At 32.2% G+C, this 20,920-nt stretch overlaps 1 protein-coding gene, 1 long non-coding RNA gene and 1 other non-coding gene across 24 annotated transcripts in view; 1 reads left to right on the top strand and 2 right to left on the bottom strand.

Moving 5' to 3' along the window:
* LOC126735508 (inter-alpha-trypsin inhibitor heavy chain H4-like) overlaps positions 1 to 20,219 on the bottom strand; it is a 44,010-nt gene extending 23,791 nt beyond the window's left edge. For 14 of the 22 annotated variants that reach the window (XM_050439544.1, XM_050439537.1, XM_050439536.1 and 11 more), the window contains exons 1-12: positions 20,052 to 20,219; positions 15,318 to 15,460; positions 14,135 to 14,371; positions 13,878 to 14,081; positions 13,555 to 13,818; positions 5,854 to 5,959; positions 5,526 to 5,782; positions 5,285 to 5,461; positions 4,936 to 5,221; positions 4,066 to 4,249; positions 3,887 to 4,002; positions 2,777 to 2,869 (exon numbers count right to left, since the gene is read on the bottom strand). In XM_050439544.1, coding sequence (XP_050295501.1) covers positions 2,777 to 2,869; positions 3,887 to 4,002; positions 4,066 to 4,249; positions 4,936 to 5,221; positions 5,285 to 5,461; positions 5,526 to 5,782; positions 5,854 to 5,959; positions 13,555 to 13,818; positions 13,878 to 14,081; positions 14,135 to 14,371; positions 15,318 to 15,452 — 2,059 coding nt within the window. In that variant the 5' untranslated portion in view covers positions 15,453 to 15,460; positions 20,052 to 20,219. Of the gene's footprint in view, positions 1 to 2,776; positions 2,870 to 3,886; positions 4,003 to 4,065; positions 4,250 to 4,935; positions 5,222 to 5,284; positions 5,462 to 5,525; positions 5,783 to 5,853; positions 5,960 to 13,554; positions 13,819 to 13,877; positions 14,082 to 14,134; positions 14,372 to 15,317; positions 15,461 to 15,515; positions 15,538 to 20,051 lie in introns of those variants that run through there. The other 8 variants (XM_050439545.1, XM_050439540.1, XM_050439539.1 and 5 more) reach the window with 2 other exon arrangements.
* Trnas-gcu (transfer RNA serine (anticodon GCU)) lies at positions 11,514 to 11,595 on the bottom strand. Its single transcript has one exon. It is a non-coding gene; the product is annotated as a tRNA-Ser (tRNA).
* LOC126735512 (uncharacterized) lies at positions 16,373 to 18,540 on the top strand. The gene is made up of 3 exons (XR_007660423.1): positions 16,373 to 18,055; positions 18,107 to 18,247; positions 18,308 to 18,540. It is a non-coding gene; the product is annotated as an uncharacterized LOC126735512 (long non-coding RNA).
* Positions 20,220 to 20,920: the final 701 nt, after the last annotated feature.

Below are 20,920 nucleotides of genomic sequence, written 5' to 3' on the forward strand. Positions count from 1 at the left end.
AATTGGAATTTCGGAAACTTCAGGCTTAATGCTTACTAAGATTAACGCTACAGAATAGAGCTTAGAACATTGAAAGGCAATAAGTGTTGCCTACGTTTGTGCCACACTACGGGAAAAAGGCGATATATGCCGATCTTTTCACAAGTAAATACCGATATTGTCATAACATCACATCAAGGGACAACCGTCGTCATAAACGTAAAATAATAAAAACTTATAAAAAAAATTAATAATTATAAAATATTTAATTTCCATAAAAATCTTTTTATTAGATAAGTACCTATATAGTACTAATGAAGTACGTTAAAAAAAACGCATAAAGACTTCATAAACGGTAATATTGTTTATAATTTAAAGCATAAACTATTAATAATAAATATTTTGTATGTAAATATTTTGTGACGACGTCACTGGTAAAGATTACTTATGTCGGTGGAATCAAAGTTTACTGAATAAAATACTATTTTATTCAGTAAACTTTGGTGGAATCAACAATGCGATCGAGCGGCGTTGCGATGTTGCTGCCTTTTTTTCTAATTTACGTTATTTACATTCATTTAACTTTGAATGTTGACTTCTTTATACAGGGTGTCATTGAAATGGTGTAAAAAAATTCGGGGGGTGATAGTACTCCTAAAAATTTAAAAAAAAGTTCCTATAACTATAGGGTGGAAAATACATATTAAGGGAGTTAGGGGCACTGAAAGGGTAAATTTAAAAAACGGTTTTTTGAAATTGTAGGCTTAAAAAACGAGATAAAATTTCGAAAAAAAATCCTCTGCCATAAATTTTGACCCAAAATCAAATGGTGATACTGAAAAATAATTTGGAAAATCGGAAAGGGTAGTTTTTGCAAGGGTAGGGGGTTAATTCGTGAATAACTTTTTTTAGGTTATTTTCTTCGCAACGTGGGTTCATTTTTTAAAAACTACATACTTTTTCCTACAAAAAAGGTACTCTTGTTGCACATCGCCCAGAACGATGGTTTTCGAGAAAATTGAAGGCAAAAAGTTTGCTCTGATGGGCTGCTAACTGGTTAAACAACATAAACTTATGAAAGTTATGGGGTTTCAAAAGTAAACAAGTAGTTATTAAATAATTAATTGAAAAATCTAAACTTCATGATTTTTAAAACATCGTGCTGTTGTGGAAAGTCGACACCAAATTCGATTCTCAGTTAATGTTTGGGCGGGAATTCTTGGCGATAGACTTATTGGACCATTTTTTCTACCCCCGAGGTTAATTTGACACCTTTTGAAAAGTCGCTTGTTATTTATAATAATAAACATTTTAGGCTAAATGGTCAAAGCTACCTTAATTTTCTAATACATGATCTACCAGCACTTTTGGAGGAAGTTCCCATAGCACAGAGGCAGATCACGTATTTTATGCATGATGGTGCACCAGCTCATTTTCCGCTAGCGGTGAGGAATCATTTAAACCAAGTTTTTGAGAGGCGTTGGATAGGACGTGGTGGTCCACAAGCTTGGCCAGCAAGATCACCAGATCTTAATCCATTAGATTTCTACTTCTGGGGCCACTTGAAAACTTTGGTTTACTCAGTGCCGATTAATACTGAAGAGCAACTACGTCAACGCATTATCGACTGTTCCAATCAAATTCGTACAACCCCAGGGATATTCCACAGGGTACGCAGATCATGGAGAAGAAGAGCAGATGTCTGCATTGAAATGAATGGTGGTCACTTTGAACATTTACTATGAATGAATTAAGAAATGCATTATTTTAATAAGGAATTTTGGTAATTGGTTTATTTCGTTTTTTAAAGCAATAAGATGTTTTAAAAATCATAAAATTTAGATTTTTCAATTAATTATTTAATAACTACGTGTTTACTTTTGAAACCCCATAACTTTCATAGGTTTATGTTGTTTAACCAGTTAGCAACCCATCAGAGCAAACTTTTTGCCTTCAATTTTCTCGAAAACCATCGTTCTGGGCGATGTGCAACAAGAGTACCTTTTTTGTAGGAAAAAGTATGTAGTTTTTAAAAAATGAACCCACGTTGCGAAAAAAATAACCTAAAAAAAGTTATTCACGAATTAACCCCCTACCCTTGCAAAAACTACCCTTTCCGATTTTCCAAATTATTTTTCAGTATCACCATTTGATTTTGGGTCAAAATTTATGGCAGAGGATTTTTTTTCGAAATTTTATCTCATTTTTTAAGCCTACAATTTCAAAAAACCGTTTTTTAAATTTACCCTTTCAGTGCCTCTAACTCCCTTAATATGCATTTTCCGCCCTATAGTTATAGGAACTTTTTTTAAAATTTTTAGGAGAACTATCACCCCCCGAATTTTTTTACACCATTTCAATGACACCCTGTAGAGTATCTTATCATATTTTATTAAAGAAGAATAGTATTGTTTTGCGCCTGTCAAAATAAGTAAAACTGTAAAATTTTTATGATATTATAGAAAGTGTTTTTTTTTGCCATTTCTACAAAAGAATTTGGCATCATTGCATCAGAGATATTGCAAGAAAACAAACCGCCCACTGTTCCACGGCAATGCTAATTCTAGCCTGTCAATGTTCTAAGCTATACAATGTACTGAAAAATCAATAATTTTTTCTCAAATGTCCATTTTAGTTCAAGATAGAAAGACATATACAAACCTTCGAAATCTTATACTTTTTTTTAGACGTATTCGTCACTGTCTGCATGTATTTCCTCAAATATTATTTATTTATTTTTTATCTAATCATTAGGACGTTTAGACATGCTCTCAGCTATAAATTATTTTTGACTTACCACCGCCAAGAGCAAAACTCGAACTACTGGGAGCACCAAAATGTGCAGATTGATAGGTGGACATTGATACAAAAAAGCCAAGTTTATGATTCCCTGTAAGAAAGTTTTAAATATCATTATGGGTGTTCAAAAAACGAATTTTTAACGATGAAGGATAATAGTTAAGTGAATATTTTAATATTGTTTTAATGCCCAAATAATATTTGTATATGAAATCGGGAAATATGGTGTCCTGAAATATTAATCTAAAAGTTAATCTCCAGAAATTTCTGAGAAATGTTTATAGGACAAACAAATTTTTTTCATTTTTTCCAAGGTTTTTAGAGATAATGTGCAGTTCATTCCAGCCTTTTGAAGTCACATTGTTTATGTCTTTCAGTCATTTGAAGTTATTTTAAGTTCCTTCCAGGTAATTAAAATCAATTTTGTGCCAAATTTTTAAGGACAGGTTTTATTTTATTTCTATTATAAATGCTTTTAGATTATTATTTATGGCTTCCTGGTATTTGAAGTCATTTCTTAATTTATACCAGACAGTTGATGTTGTTAACTCCTGTTAACAGTCCAAGAAAAAACTGCCTCTAGCCAATCTACTCCCACTAAACCTCAAGTATTTTAAGAACTACTTGTATAGGTTTGTATATGCATTGTGCAAGGGCGCCTAAGTAAAGCTTTACAAGGTATTCCACCCTTTAGAAGAGTCCAGTTGACATCTCAGGTAATGCCTGTCTTAAGCCAACCGATTTCTACTAAATTTCAAGTATTTTAAAAACCACTTAAGAGAACTCTATGAATGCACTTCCGGCATCAGTTTGAAAAAAAAAGTCCCCTATAAGCGTTGTATAAAGTACAGGAGAGTCCGACTAAAATTTCTTTAATCTTTATGAGTATATATGTATATCCATTTGAGAGCTCAACATTAGATGAAAAGGTGAAAGTTATGTAATAATGAAATAATGAAATAATGGAAAAAATATTGTTAATATTAATAATAATAATAAAAATAGTAGTTGGTATAAAACGTATTACCTAAACTAAGAGAGTATTAATATGTATAATGAAAGTTAAATTAAACTGAAAAATAAAGTATACCATAAATTAAATATTTACCATAAAAAGGCGATGGAACTTTAGACGCATCTTCAGTTCCAACTGTTGAACTCGCATTAGGCTTCACTACTACCAAAGAACTAACATCTGTGACAAACGAATACTTCAGGGCCAACCTGTAGTAAAATTATTATTAAGTAAAATTAATATCAGTTAAAGGTTTGTCATGAAATCCTTACTTTAGAGCTTCTCTTGTTGCTGGTTCTTTGTCTTCGGCGATTTCCCTTTGGTCCAGCAGTTGCTTAACAGTTAAATATGCCCATAAACGCTCTAAACTTCCGGCTGATTGATATACTTTTGGTTTTAATATAATAGGCCCATTGATTCCTAAACCTTCAACTGTAGGAAGCTCCATGTTTCCTTCTGTTTATTTAAAAAAAAAAACAAAATAAATTAAGTTACATACATAATATAATATAAGAAGTCACTTGAGTAATTTACGTGTATTTTGTTGATGCTAAGTTATCTCAAAATGATATTATGGCAGCCTTCAAAGTATCAAATGAGAGTCTCACTGTGAAGATGATGCAAGCAAAAATTACATATTTACACAGAATTAGTTCCCAAGTGAAAGTGTAGGAGAAGAACTTATTACTTCTGGAAGCCTCTGAAATTTCCTAAAATCGGTACTGGATCTAATCCTCTATATTTCATCTTCAGCTGATCCACACTAGCGATAACTATGCAGACCTCTTCACCGATAATAGACTGCCTCACATATTGGTTCCGGATATGCAAGAACATCACATGTTTAAGATACTTAAATCAGAAAGAGATTGTGGTGGCTATTAGGAGAGGAGTCACTCAGCTCTAAGTTTGAATCGCTGCATTTACCTTTGATCTATAATCATCGGATGCGTTTGGGTCGCCATCATACTGAAATATCTACTGTATATGGGATACTGGTCGCTGTTGAGGGGACAATTCCATTTGGGTCAGCTGCTCAAATGCGCATTTCAGATTAATGTTGGTTAATTGATTTTTTCGTTTTTTAAACAGGTTATATTTAGTTCATGCCTAATAAACGACCTAACTCATAAAAAACTTACTGGTGATGCCAGCGATGTGGATTTCTCCACCTCGGAACAAAATAGGATAAACGGTCCTGGTGACATTTTCAACATTATCTACATACTTAAATGTAACATTGGAGAGTAACGGTGAAGAAATTTGCTTGTAGAAGTCTTCTAGTTGAAGATAAGCATCAGCTGCTTCGTAGATGTGCCTGGCAAATCCCTGATTGTTTAAGGAAATTTTTTGCAAAAAGGCCCTGTCTGCTCCTTCTCCAAATGAGAGGGAAAATATGGGAACTTTGTGACTGTTCAGTTCGGTGATCTGCAAAGAATAATATGATCAATTGAGTGAGGGAGCAGTATTGTAATAAATTGTTAAATTTACCTTGGATGTAATTTTAGAAGTAATAGTCTCCCCAACTGTTGGTTCTCCATCAGTTAAGAAAACAATGATAGGTTGATGATCCTTATTAGTACCTTGAGTTTTTGCTATAATTTGCAATCCTATTTTTAAAGCCGATTCGATATCTGTACCGCCATTGGCGTTAAATTGTTTAATTGCCTACGAATAAGTAAAAGTGTTAGCATTAGATTAATTTCATGTTATCTTGATTGATTTCACTTACCTCCTTTGACTTGTTTATATTTTCAGCTGTTGCTTGGAAGGACGCTGGCAATACTTGATCAATTTTTTCTTTTGGTTTTTCAGTTGTCGGTTCATAATAAAAGTATGTGTCGTCGCCAAGTTGATAAGTAACTTTTTTTTCAGGAATATTCCATACTTTAACCACCGAATTGAATTCGACGATACTGAAGAGATCTTCGGGTTTTAACTCTGAAAGAATGCTGTCCATCGCTTCTTTCAGTTGGGTGATTCTTATACCTATACAATTTAAGTATATTTAGTAGAAACAAAAATAGTCCGATAATTTTATGATTAGTCTAGAAAGTTACCTGACATGCTGCCGCTCGTGTCTAAAACAAAAACGACTTGTTTCTTTAATGGAGGTAAATCATCAGGTGCGAAGAAATGGACAAAATATCCTCCGTCAACCAAAACCTAAAAAGGAAAGTTAATTTATAGCAATTCAAGATATGTAGATGTTTGTTTTGAAACTATAAAAGGGCACGGCAGCAGTGCGACTTTTCTGTCACTCATCCAAAGCCTTTGATGGTGTCAGTCACCACAGAACCTTTTTTTTAAGACGTTGAAAAGAGTAGAATGTTTGATCTGATTTTCTTATTTATAAATTATTTTATATGATCAGATGCTACTATACATTCTCATAGATTCTTTATTTGGCTGATCATCTCGGATCAAACAAAGATGTTGGAAGATCTTTGACATATTTAAATGGAGTAATTTTCCTGATAGCAAATTATTCAGAGGACGTCCCCAAAGTTCTACCAATGTTTGAAAGTCTTGAACATTAGTAATGTTCATGAAAGTGATGTTATTGGTATTTTCTGCAATTTCTGCAGACCAGAAATTATTCATTTTCCTATTCGGCTGCCCCACGCAGAAACGCTGACATTTTTGATAAAATTGAGATTTGAATAGAAACGTAGGGACTATTGTGTCATGCATGCCCTACATTTCTGTATTTAAAAAATAAAAATCAAACTTATAACCTTGTCCAAAAACGGTAATTACCCGAGTAAAATAATCAAAAAAAAAGTGGCAAAGTATGCCACTTGATGAGGAGTCACCAAGGGAATCACCGCAGGATCCTGATGAGGCACATTTTTTATCTGCTCGTCGGACCTCACTGGAGTTAAGACGGTAACGGCCAGCAGTTGCAAGTTTTCGTTAGTGTTGTTAAATGTTCAATCTGTTGGTAATAAAATGAGTAAACTTTCTTTACTTTTATATCTACTTAATCATCCTAATATTGTACTTCTTACTGAACGTTGGCTTAAAACGAACGAACCGGTGAACTTTCATAATTATGTAGTTATTTCTAGCTTTTGTAGGACTGAATTATCTCATGGAGGATGTATGATATTAGCTAACAAAACGATTTTAAAGGTAAGCTCTTTTCAAAGAATTGATAAATTTAACCACTTTCATCTGTGTTGTAGTTTACCATAACTTTTTGTCAACAGAAAAACCTATACATTATTTGTATTTACTGTTCACCACTAACTGATAGTTCTGAATTCTGTATGTTTGGAAAGTCTATTGCTTGAAATCCCTTGCTCCTCCACTGTTCTACTGGCAGGTGATTTCAATGTAAATTATAATGAGGAGAGCTTTATTGAAGCACTGATGCTACGTAACCTACTTAGTTCATTTAACCTTAAAATGCATGTTAAATCTCCGACTCGCGATACTCAGTTCTCATCCAGCACTATTGACTATATCTGCACTAACTATCCTGAACATGCGGTAAATTACACCGTTGTGAATTCTGGCATTTCGGACCATGACGCAGTTATCTGTGAAATTAGTGAAGAGGCGATATGCTCCAAGACTGCTCCATGTTCTTATGATCGAATTTTCAGCAGATAGAATTTCGGGGCATTTCATCATGCATGTGTGACGGCTGGATGGGACGGCGTGATGGATTCGCCTGACCCAATCTCATGCTTCCACCAGGAATTGGTACACCTCTTTAATGCCTCTTTTCCCATAGTGAAAATTAAACCAAAAAAGAACAATAGGTCTTGGTTTACTAAGAGACTTAAGACTTCATGTAGGAATCTCCGTTTTCTTTTTTACATTGAGAAAATTCACAGATTGTCCGGTTCTTCATCAATATTTTAATTCATATAGAACCTTGTATCGCCAGTTAATAAAGGTGCTAAACGATCCTTCTATTCAAATCGTCTATCTAAGGCTACAAATAGGTCGAGAGAAAGTTGGCGGTTTGTCAATGACATCAGACAAGCACACAGCAATCATTTTAAGATTGTACTTAACATCCCTGCTGATGACATTAATAATTTATTTACAGAAATTGCTAAGAATATCTACAAAGATCTGGGTCCGCCATCAGCAGATCCCATTAGTGGCATTAGTTATTTTTTACCTGATAATAGGGTTCAGGTTTCATTTTTCTTTAGACCTACAGACCTGGTTCAGCTTAAATAAATATTACTTTCAATGAAAAGTAAAAACTCAGCTTGAGAGGACGGGCCATGTGTTAAAATATTTCTTAACATACCAGATATAACTCTGAATGTCCTTGTTGAAGCTATTAATGCATCATGGGTTGTGGGAACTTTTCCGCCTTGCTTAAAATCCGCTAAGGTTATCCCAGTTCATAAGACGGGCAGTCTTGATGAACCATCAAATTTTAGACCCATATCGCTCTTGTCCACACTTTCAAAAATCATTAAGATGGTCAGCAGTCGTGTGGTGTCTTTTTTAGAATCCATGAATATTCTTAGTGCTTCTCAGTTTGGCTTTCAGGAGAATAAAAGCACTCAAGATGCAATGTACAATCTTTTGAACGATCCTTACTGTCAGATCAACAGTAAGAGAGGAGTTTCTGCTCTCTTACTGCTGAGGAGTTTCTGCTGCCGCGTTTTGTGACTTGTCGAAAACTTTCGACTGCGTCACGAGATTCTGCTGCGAAAGCTCTTCCACCATGGCTTCAAGGGCGTTGTGGCAACCTGATTTTCTTCGTATCTAAAAGGTCGCTGTCAACGAGTGTGTGTGGGGTCTAAATTTTCTAAATATAAAACTGTCGACTGGGGAGTCCCTCAGGGTTCTGTATTTGGACCAATACTCTTTCTCCTATATATAAATGACCTTACCCAATTCTGTATCCAGGGAAAATTTATATTGTTTGCGGATGACACGACCATTCTCTGGCAAGGTTTTGATATCGACTCCCTACGGAGAGCCATAATGACTGATCTTAAACTTGAGTGGTTTAGGGCAAATTTACTATCTTTAAATCCACAAAAGACTAAGCTATTACGTTTTACAAATAACCATAGCCTTGATAACATTCTTGTTGCCAACTGTCCTGTCCAACAGTACTGTGTCAATAAATTTCTGGGTCTAATTATTGACAAGGATCAATTGTTTGGGGAACATTTACTATCCCTCAGCAATCGAGTTTCTGCAGACTATTTTGCTGTTAGAGTGTCTTGTCAAGAGCTTTGAGTGGAAATTGGAAGGACAGTAAATTCTCTCTGGTTGAATCCTATCTCAGATATGGCATCTGATTTTGGGGAAGCGCTAGTAACTACCTTCTGCAGATTTTGTTTGTTCTTCAGAAATGTGCTGTGAGATATATATGCGGGATATCACCTAGAGAGTCTTATCGGCCATGCTTTATCAAAGAGAGTATTCTTACTATATACTGCATCTACATACAGGAAGTAGCATGCCTGATTTTCCTAAATCAACACAAGTTTGTCACCCAAAATCCGAGATATGTTACTCGCCAACATGGTAATTTATGTCTTCCTATACCAACATCTGCTTTAGTCAAGAGATCAGTTTTTTATGAGGGTATTAAAATTTGTAACCATCTGCCGTGAAGCATTAGGGAGCCAAAATCTCCTAAACAATTTAAATTACTATTAAAAAAAATCTTATGAACTCGGGCTCACTATTCAGTGCTTGGATATTTCAATGACACTCATAATGTAGCTAAATATTGGAGAGATGCTGATGTTAAAAAGAATAGTGTTAGGAATATATGTGCATATTTAATGTTCAATGTTATGCGACTTTTGTATATTGTGACTTTTTTTAGTTGTAGTATTATATTATTTTATTTTATTAGACACAATAAGGCTTTGTTTATAACATTTTTTTGTTGAGAACAATAAAGCATATTTGAATTTGAATAAAGAAACACAGTAACTAGGGTGCAGTTGCGGTGTTTTATCGTGGTATAATTAGTTACCGTGTTTTAAAACGGTAATATACCTATAACTACCCTATACATATATACCTATTATTCTGACATGCTTTGCTTGCTAGGTTATTGGTTCTGCTACTAGGCAATCTGCCAGCACGATTTGGAGATTCGGGAAAACCGTCGGGTATGTACCCTGTTTCCCGAATCGATACCTTTCACAAAATGTAATACTTAAATGCACGTTATAGAAAACGGCAAGGGGTAGGAAAGTGTTTAGGAAAGAAATCTGAAGGATAGGAAAGGAAAATGAACGACCATGTGTTGACTGGGTGAAGGATGACGCGGAAGTGCTGACATGCTTTGAATATATATTTTTCCCACAGCAACCAATTAACCGCAACCAGAAGACAGATTTTCAGATTTTAACTACAACAGTCAAAATCAAAACCGGGTTTTATAAACTGAAGGTAGCAGATGTGAATAATGATACAGGGCTTCCATGCGCATGTGCAGTACACCTGAACAAACGCACAAAAGTGTAAAAAAGTATGTGTAAAAAAAGTGTTGCGACTAGAACAATTTTACTTATGGCAAAACAAAAAAAAATTGCAAAGAAGACCGATAAAGAGATGATCCGATAAAAGGGTTTATCCTTAATAATTTAGTAGAGATTTGTTTTTGAATCACCTTTGACTTTATCCAAAACTACAAAGTGTTAAAAATTTTACAAAAAAAAATACTTCAAGCCATAGGTAGTTCTTGGAGTACAGGGTATCTCCGCTACAATAAAACAAAATATTCTTGAAAAACTTGTTCCTTTTATGCCTCTTAACAGGCAACATTATTGGAAATCCCTAGCCGAAACATCTAGTGATTTCGTAGATAATGGTCAAGCAGGTCTCACTTGAAGATAAGGTAATCAAAAGTGTTTTGTATTTGCTCTTGATGTAAATCAGTTTTTTAAATTTCTTTTCAAGTTTTCTAAATTTTCTGAGTTATAATATTATTAATATTATAGGTTGAGTTAGTTGTATACTGTATATATAATATTACAATAGTAGTATAAAAAATTACTACTACGTTGTTTTTTATTTTGCTTTTTATATGAAATTTTGTTAAGCCATAGTTTAAATCCCATAGTATTCAATCAAAACACAATAAAAGTAATTACATACTGTGTTTTTAAGGTCAATAAAATAAAATTTGGTAAATCAATGACAATCCACTGACAGCAGTTACTGTGTTTTACAAAAAAACAGTAGTAAAAATTAAATACAAAAGTGACATACAAAACCCTATTTTGGCCCTCCCGATTTCACTTTTTGGCAGTTTCAGTAATTTATATGGCACTTAAAATATGTCTACTAAAAATGTTCTCTTAGTTTCGTGACAACGAGCGGAAAATAGAGAGAAACGACTTAAAAATAATAAAAATTACTTTTTCTCAATTTTACTAAAATGTAATTAATAGCTATGTTTACAATGCGCGGATCTATTAGGTCCATGGATCAAATGATTGACTATTTTTATTTAGTACAGCCCTGTTTACAAGCATACATTTCGACAATTAAATTAGTGCAGGATTATTTCTAGGATCAAAATGTCAGTTGAAGGAAGTTAGTTTATCGTATAGGTATATTTGGTACGCGCGTCGTAAACCGACCTACTGTTTCTGAGTAAGGGCATTATAGTATTCATTAAGCATGACTTAATTTTTTTTTTATTTTAATTTATTTTTTTAAATATCTTATTCTTTAAAAATCATTAAAATAAATAAAAAAAAAAAGATTTCGACGAGGATGGGATTCGAACCCACGCGGGCAGAGCCCATTGGATTAGCAGTCCAACGCCTTAACCACTCGGCCACCTCGTCCTTGTAGGAATGTATTAAGAAACGCGATAAAAGCGTGATACGACGAGTTATTTCTTAATCTTATTTCTATCTCAACAATCGGAGTCTAAAATAAAGTTTTGCCTTTTATTTTTTTTACATTTTTATTATTATTTTCTTCAGACCCAAGAGCGTTCTTCCTGTTCATTTTTGAATAACTTTTTTAGCTTATTAATTTATTATTTACCTGTATCTTTGTAATTACATGTATCTTTGAAAATTAAAAATTAAAATCAACATAGGTAACTGTAATACTATAAATTTTTTTGTAATTTTACTTGGAATTTGTTATATAACACCTATTTATTTTTTTAGCCTTTTTAAAAACAGTCACAATTAAAATTGAGTTGAAATAAAATTTATAAATATTTGAAGTTAAAATATAGGTACACATTTTATTTTTTTTTCTTACTGTTTCTATTTCTCCGTGTTTAATCAGTATTTCGGTCTAGTTTTTTTACTGCGTTTTGACTATGAATTTTCAAGATATTTTCATTTTGAATTGACTGCAATTTTTAGATTTTTCGTTGAAATGTAATTTAATAAAAAAGGATTTGAATGCAATAGAAATGTAGATTGTTAATCAAGAATTTGCATTTTACTTTCAAAAAGAAAATTGATTTTTAAAATTTAGATTTTGTTTTAGTATCTAATTTTTTGTTTATTTTGCAAAAACCACTCTCAAGATAATTCCAAATGAAATTTTTTGATTCAATATATCCTTCATTTTGAAATTTTTCTTTCATACACTAAAAAGGTTCAAGTTTAAAAAAAAACTATATATTCACCATTAAAATTACAGTATTTAAACTTTTTTAGTCATTTGCTTTAACTTCTCAGTATTTTTCTTTGTTTTTTGTATTAAAATATGTATTTTAATTGCAATTAAGCTCTAATCTTTAATATAAATAAAATCCATATAAATTCAAAATAATTTGCAGGTAGAACTAGAAAATTAAGTAAAAAAATTTAATAAACATTAAGTTATATAAATTACGATGTTTCACTGTTATGTTCTTTGAAAATCAATTGAGTAAAGGAACACTTTCGTAAATTAATAATAATAAAATAATAATAAATTAATATACTGAACAGCCAAACCTTTAAGAGACTCACATTTTTTAATTAGGGGGATATTTGTAAAAATGTTAAAAAGACAAGAAAATGTATGAACATTCCAGGAACATTTAAGTAGGATATTCCTGAGACATTACATTTAAGAAAAATCTGTATTGTTGTGACGAATTCATAATGAGTTACTTATTTTATTGGGTATTACGTCATTTATAGCAAAAATCAATTTAGTTTGTCAAACTATTAATAAACCGTGAAATTATATAAAAAAAGTATTTAAAGTATTGTCGAATTAGGAAGGAGTTTTGAAGGTATTATATAGCGGGAGATTTGCAAGATAAGTATATTTTGTTTATATTTTTAATTTAATTTAATTTAATTACCTTGATAACGGTGGTAGATATAACTACCGAAACCTTGGTTCAACATAGGTATTTTTTTAAAAGTAGGTCTTCTCGTTGTTTTTTTAAGTTTAATATTCATAACAAAGTTAGGTAGGACATTGAAAAGAAGAAACGAGATCAGAGATTAATAGATTAAACCTCAGCTCTTAGGTATATAAAAATCTATTATACCTCAAGTAAATTATTGTATTTAAAACTTATTGAACTTAAATTAAGTATATCGAACGGTATCATTATAGATTTGAGTTCATATTTCTTTTAAATACGTAAATAAGTCTATTTCCTTCTTTTCCATTTTTGAGCGTGTGAGATAGTAATTTCTAAATTGATTTTTGCTATAAGTGACGTAATATCCCATAAAATAAGTAAATCATAACATTTAAGGTATATTCATAAAAAAAGGCTAATTGTATAAGTTTGTAAGCTAGTTGTATAAATAAGTACGGTATTACATACGACTTACCTCACCCCCTTGCGGATCTCTCTCTACATCGTACTGAACAACGAACTGACCAGTCAACCCATCTTCCTCTTTTCCACCCAAGCTGCTTCCAAAGACCTTCTGCCTAGCCACATCTGGAGAAAAGCTGACAATAGTGAATGTCTCGTTGATTTTCTTGATTTCAGCTTCTGGATTTAAATGAGGATCATTTTTGGAAACTTCATTGCCTGTTCGTAAAGACGGAACTTTTACGAATTTAAGAGGACGTGACTCTACAACGTTAACCTTAAATAGAAGACACTGATTAAAAAAGAAAACCTTTAAATCCTCATACTTGAATATACCTGAACTGATAAGTCTTTCACCGGCTGTCCTGGATTAATATTTAATACAACTTCATACTTTTCACTTTTTCTTGTCAGTAACTCTTCGTATGTTAAGTAGAAAATAGCTTTACTTTCAGGCTCAACGTTTACGGATACGGTAAACCTGTGGGAATCCCTGGCGCTTGCAGCCACGTGGGCGGCTGATTGTCCCTTTGAAATAGCCTAAAAAATATTTCTTATATAAACTACAATTTTGTTTATAAACATGTTTCCACCTCTTCGTAAGTCTTTTTTGCCTCTTCTTTTTCCTGCACGTAAGCTTCGTATTTTTTCCCATCAATTTCCATGACAAAACTGGAAATAAACGCTTTATCTGGAGTTACGACGGAGAAAGTCGCTTCTTGGGCTTTTATATCTAAGTTTTTTACTCTGCTGGTGATAAGTGTTTTTGCGTAACGGTTTGAGACGTTTGTTTCGACACGCATTTCGTAGATTTTTGGAATTTTAGGCTCCTAAAAATCAAGAATTTTGTAAATCTTTTTTTTATTGCATTAGTGAACATTTCCAAAAAAAAACCTTAACTTTGACTACTTAACATTAATACAGGGTATCAAAACTGCAAAAATATGTTTCTTATTTCATTCACTTCCTCGTCTACTTTTTGCTAAGCTTTTTGTGATCCGGTGTATTTGTAATAATAAGACTTACATCTTTTTATATAGGTAGATTTACTATAATTCACTCAATATCATCACAGAGGGCAAGTTACTGGTCCAGTTTTATTCTCTAATTATTTTTTTTTAATTTTCGAGGTTATTTCTTTTAAGGTATTTTAGAAAAAATACTGAAATAGAAATTCAATGATTCTATAAGAAAAACTTGTATTCCAAAAAAGAGTTTCTTGAGATCGACACTTTGTGTTGTTCTCTTTTGATATGATTTTGAAGTGCCTAGACTTTAGTCTAATTTTAGTCCCAATTTTAATTGAATATTACTCCCACACCAAATTAGCAATAAATAAGCAAAATATTTATATTTTTGCGAGGTAAGCAAAGGAATAAACATGAAAAACTTAACGTTATCAAGGGGTCATCTTTAAAGTCATCTTAAAGTAATGTTATGATAATGGGTTATTAATTTTAAGTAGTTTAAAATAATAAGTTTGTATTAAATACAGTAAATACTATAATTATTTTTTGTAGATATCAATATAATGACAACAAATAATAATAATGATAATACGCCGTAAAAACAAACAAATAACAAACTACAAATGTCATAGTCACTATACAGACTTACTAACTGGGCAGCCCTGACATTATATTTTTGAACCTCAGAATGTTATCCCTAATTTTGACACAAGGTCCAATTGCTATTGGGCTATTGACGTTCAAAAAGGCATGAAGTAGATAGGCTTTCTTACGACCCCCCTGTATAAGAGTTGATAAAGTTGCTTACCGCATCTGCACTGCTACTCGTCTCCACAGGTGCTGCAGTCGTGGATACCACAAACGCTTGGTTGGTTGTGAGACTCGCACCATTACTGTATGCTATATAAATTACTAACCCAATAAGGGTGAATAGGGTTTTCATCTTGGAAACTAAAAATATCAAAATAATTTGGTTTTGAATAATTTAAATGCGGTGAGAAAATACTTTTTTGTTAACAGTTTCTCTTGAATCATATAATAAAAGATGCAATAAAGCAAATATCCCAGTGACTTACTGCATTCTATTGCATGGGTATTCCCCAGATTTACCAGTCGGAAAATACGCGTATTTACGAATTACATTAAATCATTCATAACCAATTTTTATTATTTACAATTAGCCACGGAGTTTATTCATATATATATAGGGTGAAAAAGAAGTTATATTTTAAATTTATTCTAAATCGGTTTATTTTTCAAGTTTTAAATGAAAAGAAGACGGCTTACGACGGATATAAGTTTTTTTTTACCAAATTTGATTATGACGAGATGTAATCATTTAAGTTCCAAATTTTCAAAATGACGGGATTTTAAATATTTTTTTATTGACATATACTCAATAGGCTATTTTGTTTTAGAGTAATGATGTGATATTCTGGCGTCGCTCATTTAATTTTTCATTAAGATGACGCTCTTCCAATATTTTACAATTGAAGACCACAGGGGAAAAAGAGGGAATGTCACAATATATTAAAAATTGAGTTAGCGTCGCCATCTACTAGAGAAACGTATATTTTATTATAAACACATATCCTGTAGAAGATCACGGCATAGTCCGTTAGTAGAGGCGTCTAAAATACCAGATACAGGGGAAAAACAAGAAATGTCCACTGGCAAAATGATAACAACAAGGAATGTCCACAGATCGCTATGATGCAGATTACCGGTTCTAATTTTAGTTATGTTTTGCTTTCTAAGGGTAAACAAGTGAATATTTTTCGTGCATATTTTGCGGTTTACAGCGTTAAGGTTATGTTTTAATGTACAAAATATAAAAGTAAAAACTGCATCATGGAAGAAAATGAAAATAGTGAGTAGCAGGAGCAGCAGCAACACAGTGAAAAGTTTAAGAAAAGAAAGATACATGGACGGATTACGGATGTAAACAAGAAAATAATGGTAAGCAGTCATGAACTAGGAAATGACTGTAAGTGTAAAAGACTGAGATGTTTCGAGAAAACCAGTAGTGAAGAAAGGCAGATACTTTTGAAGAACTTTAATCTATTAGCATCAAACAATGAACAAAGTTTACATTTATGTGGTTTGATAAGATGTAAATCTATTAAAAGAAGACGTCCTTAAAAAGATGAAAATGTAGCTCTATTACATGATAATTCATATACATATAGTGTCAAAGTGGTAAGACAAAATGCAATTTTAGAAGTCGATGTGTGCTACAAGGCATTTTTGGCAATACATGGGATTACAAAAACCAAATTAGAATATTTGCAAAAATCCCTAAAAACATCGGGTAAGGCCCCTGTTGATTTGAGAGGTTGGAAGTATTTAAATCGACCTAGAAAAATTTCTGACCAGACGAATGAAAATGTGGTTACCCATATTAAATCATTTCAGGGAAACAAAAGCCATTATGGTCTCAAAAAATCAGATCGTCTTTATTTAAGTGAATATCTTAATATTGCAAAAATGTATAAACTATATCAAAACAAATTTCCTAATCATCCTGTTTCATACGAGTTCTATAGAAATGTTTTTAATACAAAATTCAACACATCATATCGTTCGGGTACCCTCGTAAAGACACCTGTAGTGTTTGTGATCAATATACTGCAACAAAAAAAGATTTAACATTAAAACTTGAAAATAATAAGAATATGCCAACTTTTACATCAGTTCTTGCCGAGATACAGAAATCATTGCTAACACTGGAGAATGAAAATAAGCTCCACAAAATAAAGGCCCAAGTATTTTACGACCGAAAAAAATCTTCAAGAATCAGGTGCCAGAAAGATAAAGATCGTGAAGCTATCTGTCTCGATTTCCAAAAGAATGTACCCGTTCCAAACATCACAACGATGTTTACTACAAGAGACAGTTATCTGTGTACCTGTTCAACATTCACATCTTAGCAAGTGGTGAGTCCGTCTTTTACGTATATCGAGAAACAGTGGCAAAAGGAAGTAACGAAGTTCTTCCAATGCTAAATCATTTTGTTGAAAATTACCTTGACCCCCAGATAAAACACCTTGAAGTATTTTGCGACTCGTGTGGGGGTCAAAATAAAAACTATATCATGATCAAATACATGCATTATATTGTTCATATCAAAAAAAGACTGGGGTCTTTTAAAATAACTTTTCCAATTAGGAGGCACTCTTATTTAGAGTGCGCCCGAAACATGGCCTCTCTGAACCAAAAACACCCTGTTGAGCTGCCGAGCCACTGGGTCGAAGAAATAGAAAGGTTAAGCCAGCACCATTTCATGTGGAAAACCTGGAAGAGGGCCACGACATAATAAGAAACTGAGTTTTTTTTTTGTGAAGCTGAATTATAAGAAAAATTGTCCGTTCGCAATACGCCCTGTAAGGGAAATCGAAATCACAATTAGGCACCCTCGACTTGTTTCACATAGATGTTCCTATAATGGGTGTCGGGAACAAAGCTCAGTACTACCACCTATACAGACAAGAATTTATCCTGTATTGCGAAATGATAAATTTTTATATCCTGACCGAAAGTATGAAGGTAAGTTTTTTTTTTAATATTAAACTTTTACTCATAGAATACGATTTTCAGGTCTAATCCCAATAAGCGAGGAAAAATTTAAAGATTTGCAAGCTCTGAAAGTGTTCTGTTCTCAAGAAGCTCAAAACTATTATAATAAGTTACCTCATGCCGCTAAAAACAAAAAGAAAAAGCAGCAATAAAACTACGGAGGTAAGATATTTTCTTTGATAAGTTTATTGCTATTACTCATAGAATATTATCTACTTTTAGGTCTTAAATCAATATGGAACAAATACTATAACTATGATAGATGAAACCTCGAAATATTGGACATTACCCCTTTTTACTTTGGAAATTGATTTTTTTTGGACATTCCTCATTTTTGCTATGGAGAATTGCAAGTTTTTTAGTTTTTTGTATATTTTTTGTATTGAAATGTGTTTTGAAATACAATGCTTTTGAATACGTGTAGCAGACAGTTAAATAAATAATATTTGACATATCTCAACCATTTCATTTTTAACTCAAAGAATCTTAGAAGTCACTCCCAAACTTTAAAATCGATATATCTCAGTATTTTTATTTTGTGGCATTCCCTCTTCTTCCCCTGTGGTCTTCAATTTATGTAATAAACAGATTTTACTCGGATCTAAAACAAATTGGTGGCATTTTAAATAATTCTTTATTGATATAATAAAAAATTAAATGAGAGTTTTTATAAGATTTGATTCACTATCAACATATAAAACAAAATGGCAACATTTTAAATGTTGATTCATATAGACATACTAAACATTCCGCCATTTTTATTAGATTCTGACTCGTTGAAATGTTGCAAAATAAATTTAAAAATGGCGTTAGGGCGCCATGTTGAAAAAGATAAGATATTAAAAGAGTAGTCCTGCGATGCATCTTTTTAAAGCTAATATCGAGTGCCTTACAAATATATTTCATCACAATTTTGAAAACAAAATTACGGTGTGGTCTGTAATATTTATATAGTATTATAAATATATTAATAACAAAAAAACCTTTAAGAAGCCGCCATTTTGTTTTGGATTCGGGTTAATGAGGAAATAAGGACAAATAAAAGACTTAATGTACTAGAATGAAAAAAAGAGAATGAAGATGAGATAGAATATGAAGTCTTGGGCTGAAAAACACTTCATAGGTCCAAGGCCAGCTAAAGCTACTGCATACAAAAGGATTAAAGTATAATCTGACTTAAGGCAAAGTCAAAAAACAAAGATTCTAAATCCGGACTTGCACAGCTGAATACCTGCAAATAAGCGTCGAATAGTCCAGTAAAAATTTTCACAAATAGATTATTATGTTTATGAATTATTGTAAAAACTCCCGTTTGTAAAGGAAACATATTTTTTTGCTCAAAATTGGTTGTATAGACAATTACGCTCAGATCGAAAAAAATGTAAGTAAGGAAATTATAACAGTACTCATAGAAGTATACACTGAACAGTCAAGACTGCGACATACAGATTATGCATGTAGAAGGAAGAAACAATAAAACACTTCGACAATAACAGCATTAGAAATAAGTAAGCAGGTCATCTTTGGAACTATGTCACGTGAGACTGTAACCCCAAGCGAAGATATAAATAACGTTTTTCCCAATCAACTGTCGATAATATTGATTAAGGAAAATTCCTCAGGAAGTCGGATTTGATGTGGAGAAAGTCTATTTATTAATTATCTTTTTAATTGAGTGAGTCAGATTAGGCCAGTGAGCCGTATGGAGCGGAAGTAGGTATATTATTAATATTTTAAATATAACTATTAATAATATAAACGTGAATATAACTTAAAACTTGAAACATTTATAATAAAAAAACAAATTAACATAACCCAGTATCTATAACTTAAATAATGTGATAAAAAAGGTAAATTATTTACTCTTTTAAACGCAAAACAAAAAAGCTTATAATAAATGTCAGTCAGTAAACAAGATAAGTAGGTATATGTATTTAATACTAATAGAGTATATTTATGAACTCACCGCTAATATATTTTATTCTCTGGAACCGGCTTTGCTTTTGTAGACCTACACCTTCTTCGGTCGACTAACTTAAACTGACACAAGCTGCAGAAGTTTTCTTCTGATAGGGACGGAAAAAATCTTTTTATTGTGTGTGATACAACGTTCCAGCAATTACATGACGATATATTCCAAGTATGTTATAATATTTTTGTTGATTAAGACTAATCTCAGTTCTTAATTAGTTTTTTGAAAAAACCATTAATATTTGACCTTAACGTGTTGCTACCACTAGTTTAGTACGGTCCATAACGAAGATTTTATACTATTTATTATCTTTGCAGTCATTAATTTAAAATTAGTTTAAGGCATTTTAGGAATGTTTTTTTCGAAGAATCGTTTAGGAATGTTTAGGTGGTGGCACATTTTGTGGCTGCAGTTCTTTTTTCATTATGTTGAATATTCCATAAGTATGCACAATTAATCTTAGAAAGCATATGTGCAGCTAATTTTAGCAGGAAGCAATCAACAATGTTCTACCTCTATGAACTTAACCCTAGTCCTCTAGTAAGTGAAGTATATAAATGAATTAAAGTAACCCAAAGTTAAGAAATAATATAAAGAAATTACATCAACTCATAGGAAAAAAAATGGATTTAACTCTTTATTTAACTGATTTAACTGTTGTTGATGTGATTACTTTAAAATAAGATTGAAGTGGCCGGAATTTTTTAACTACTGTTTTTTCTATACATGGATGCCTGAAGACATACATAAAAATTACTTGTAAAGTAAATAAGATAAAATAAATAATTTTAAAGAAACTTGCTGTGATTACTTCTATGAATTACGTCTAATGCTTTTAAAGATAGGAATATTTATTAATAATT

This window comes from Anthonomus grandis, chromosome 4 (assembly GCF_022605725.1).
Source record: "Anthonomus grandis grandis chromosome 4, icAntGran1.3, whole genome shotgun sequence".
In the NCBI taxonomy this organism is placed as follows: domain Eukaryota; kingdom Metazoa; phylum Arthropoda; class Insecta; order Coleoptera; family Curculionidae; genus Anthonomus; species Anthonomus grandis.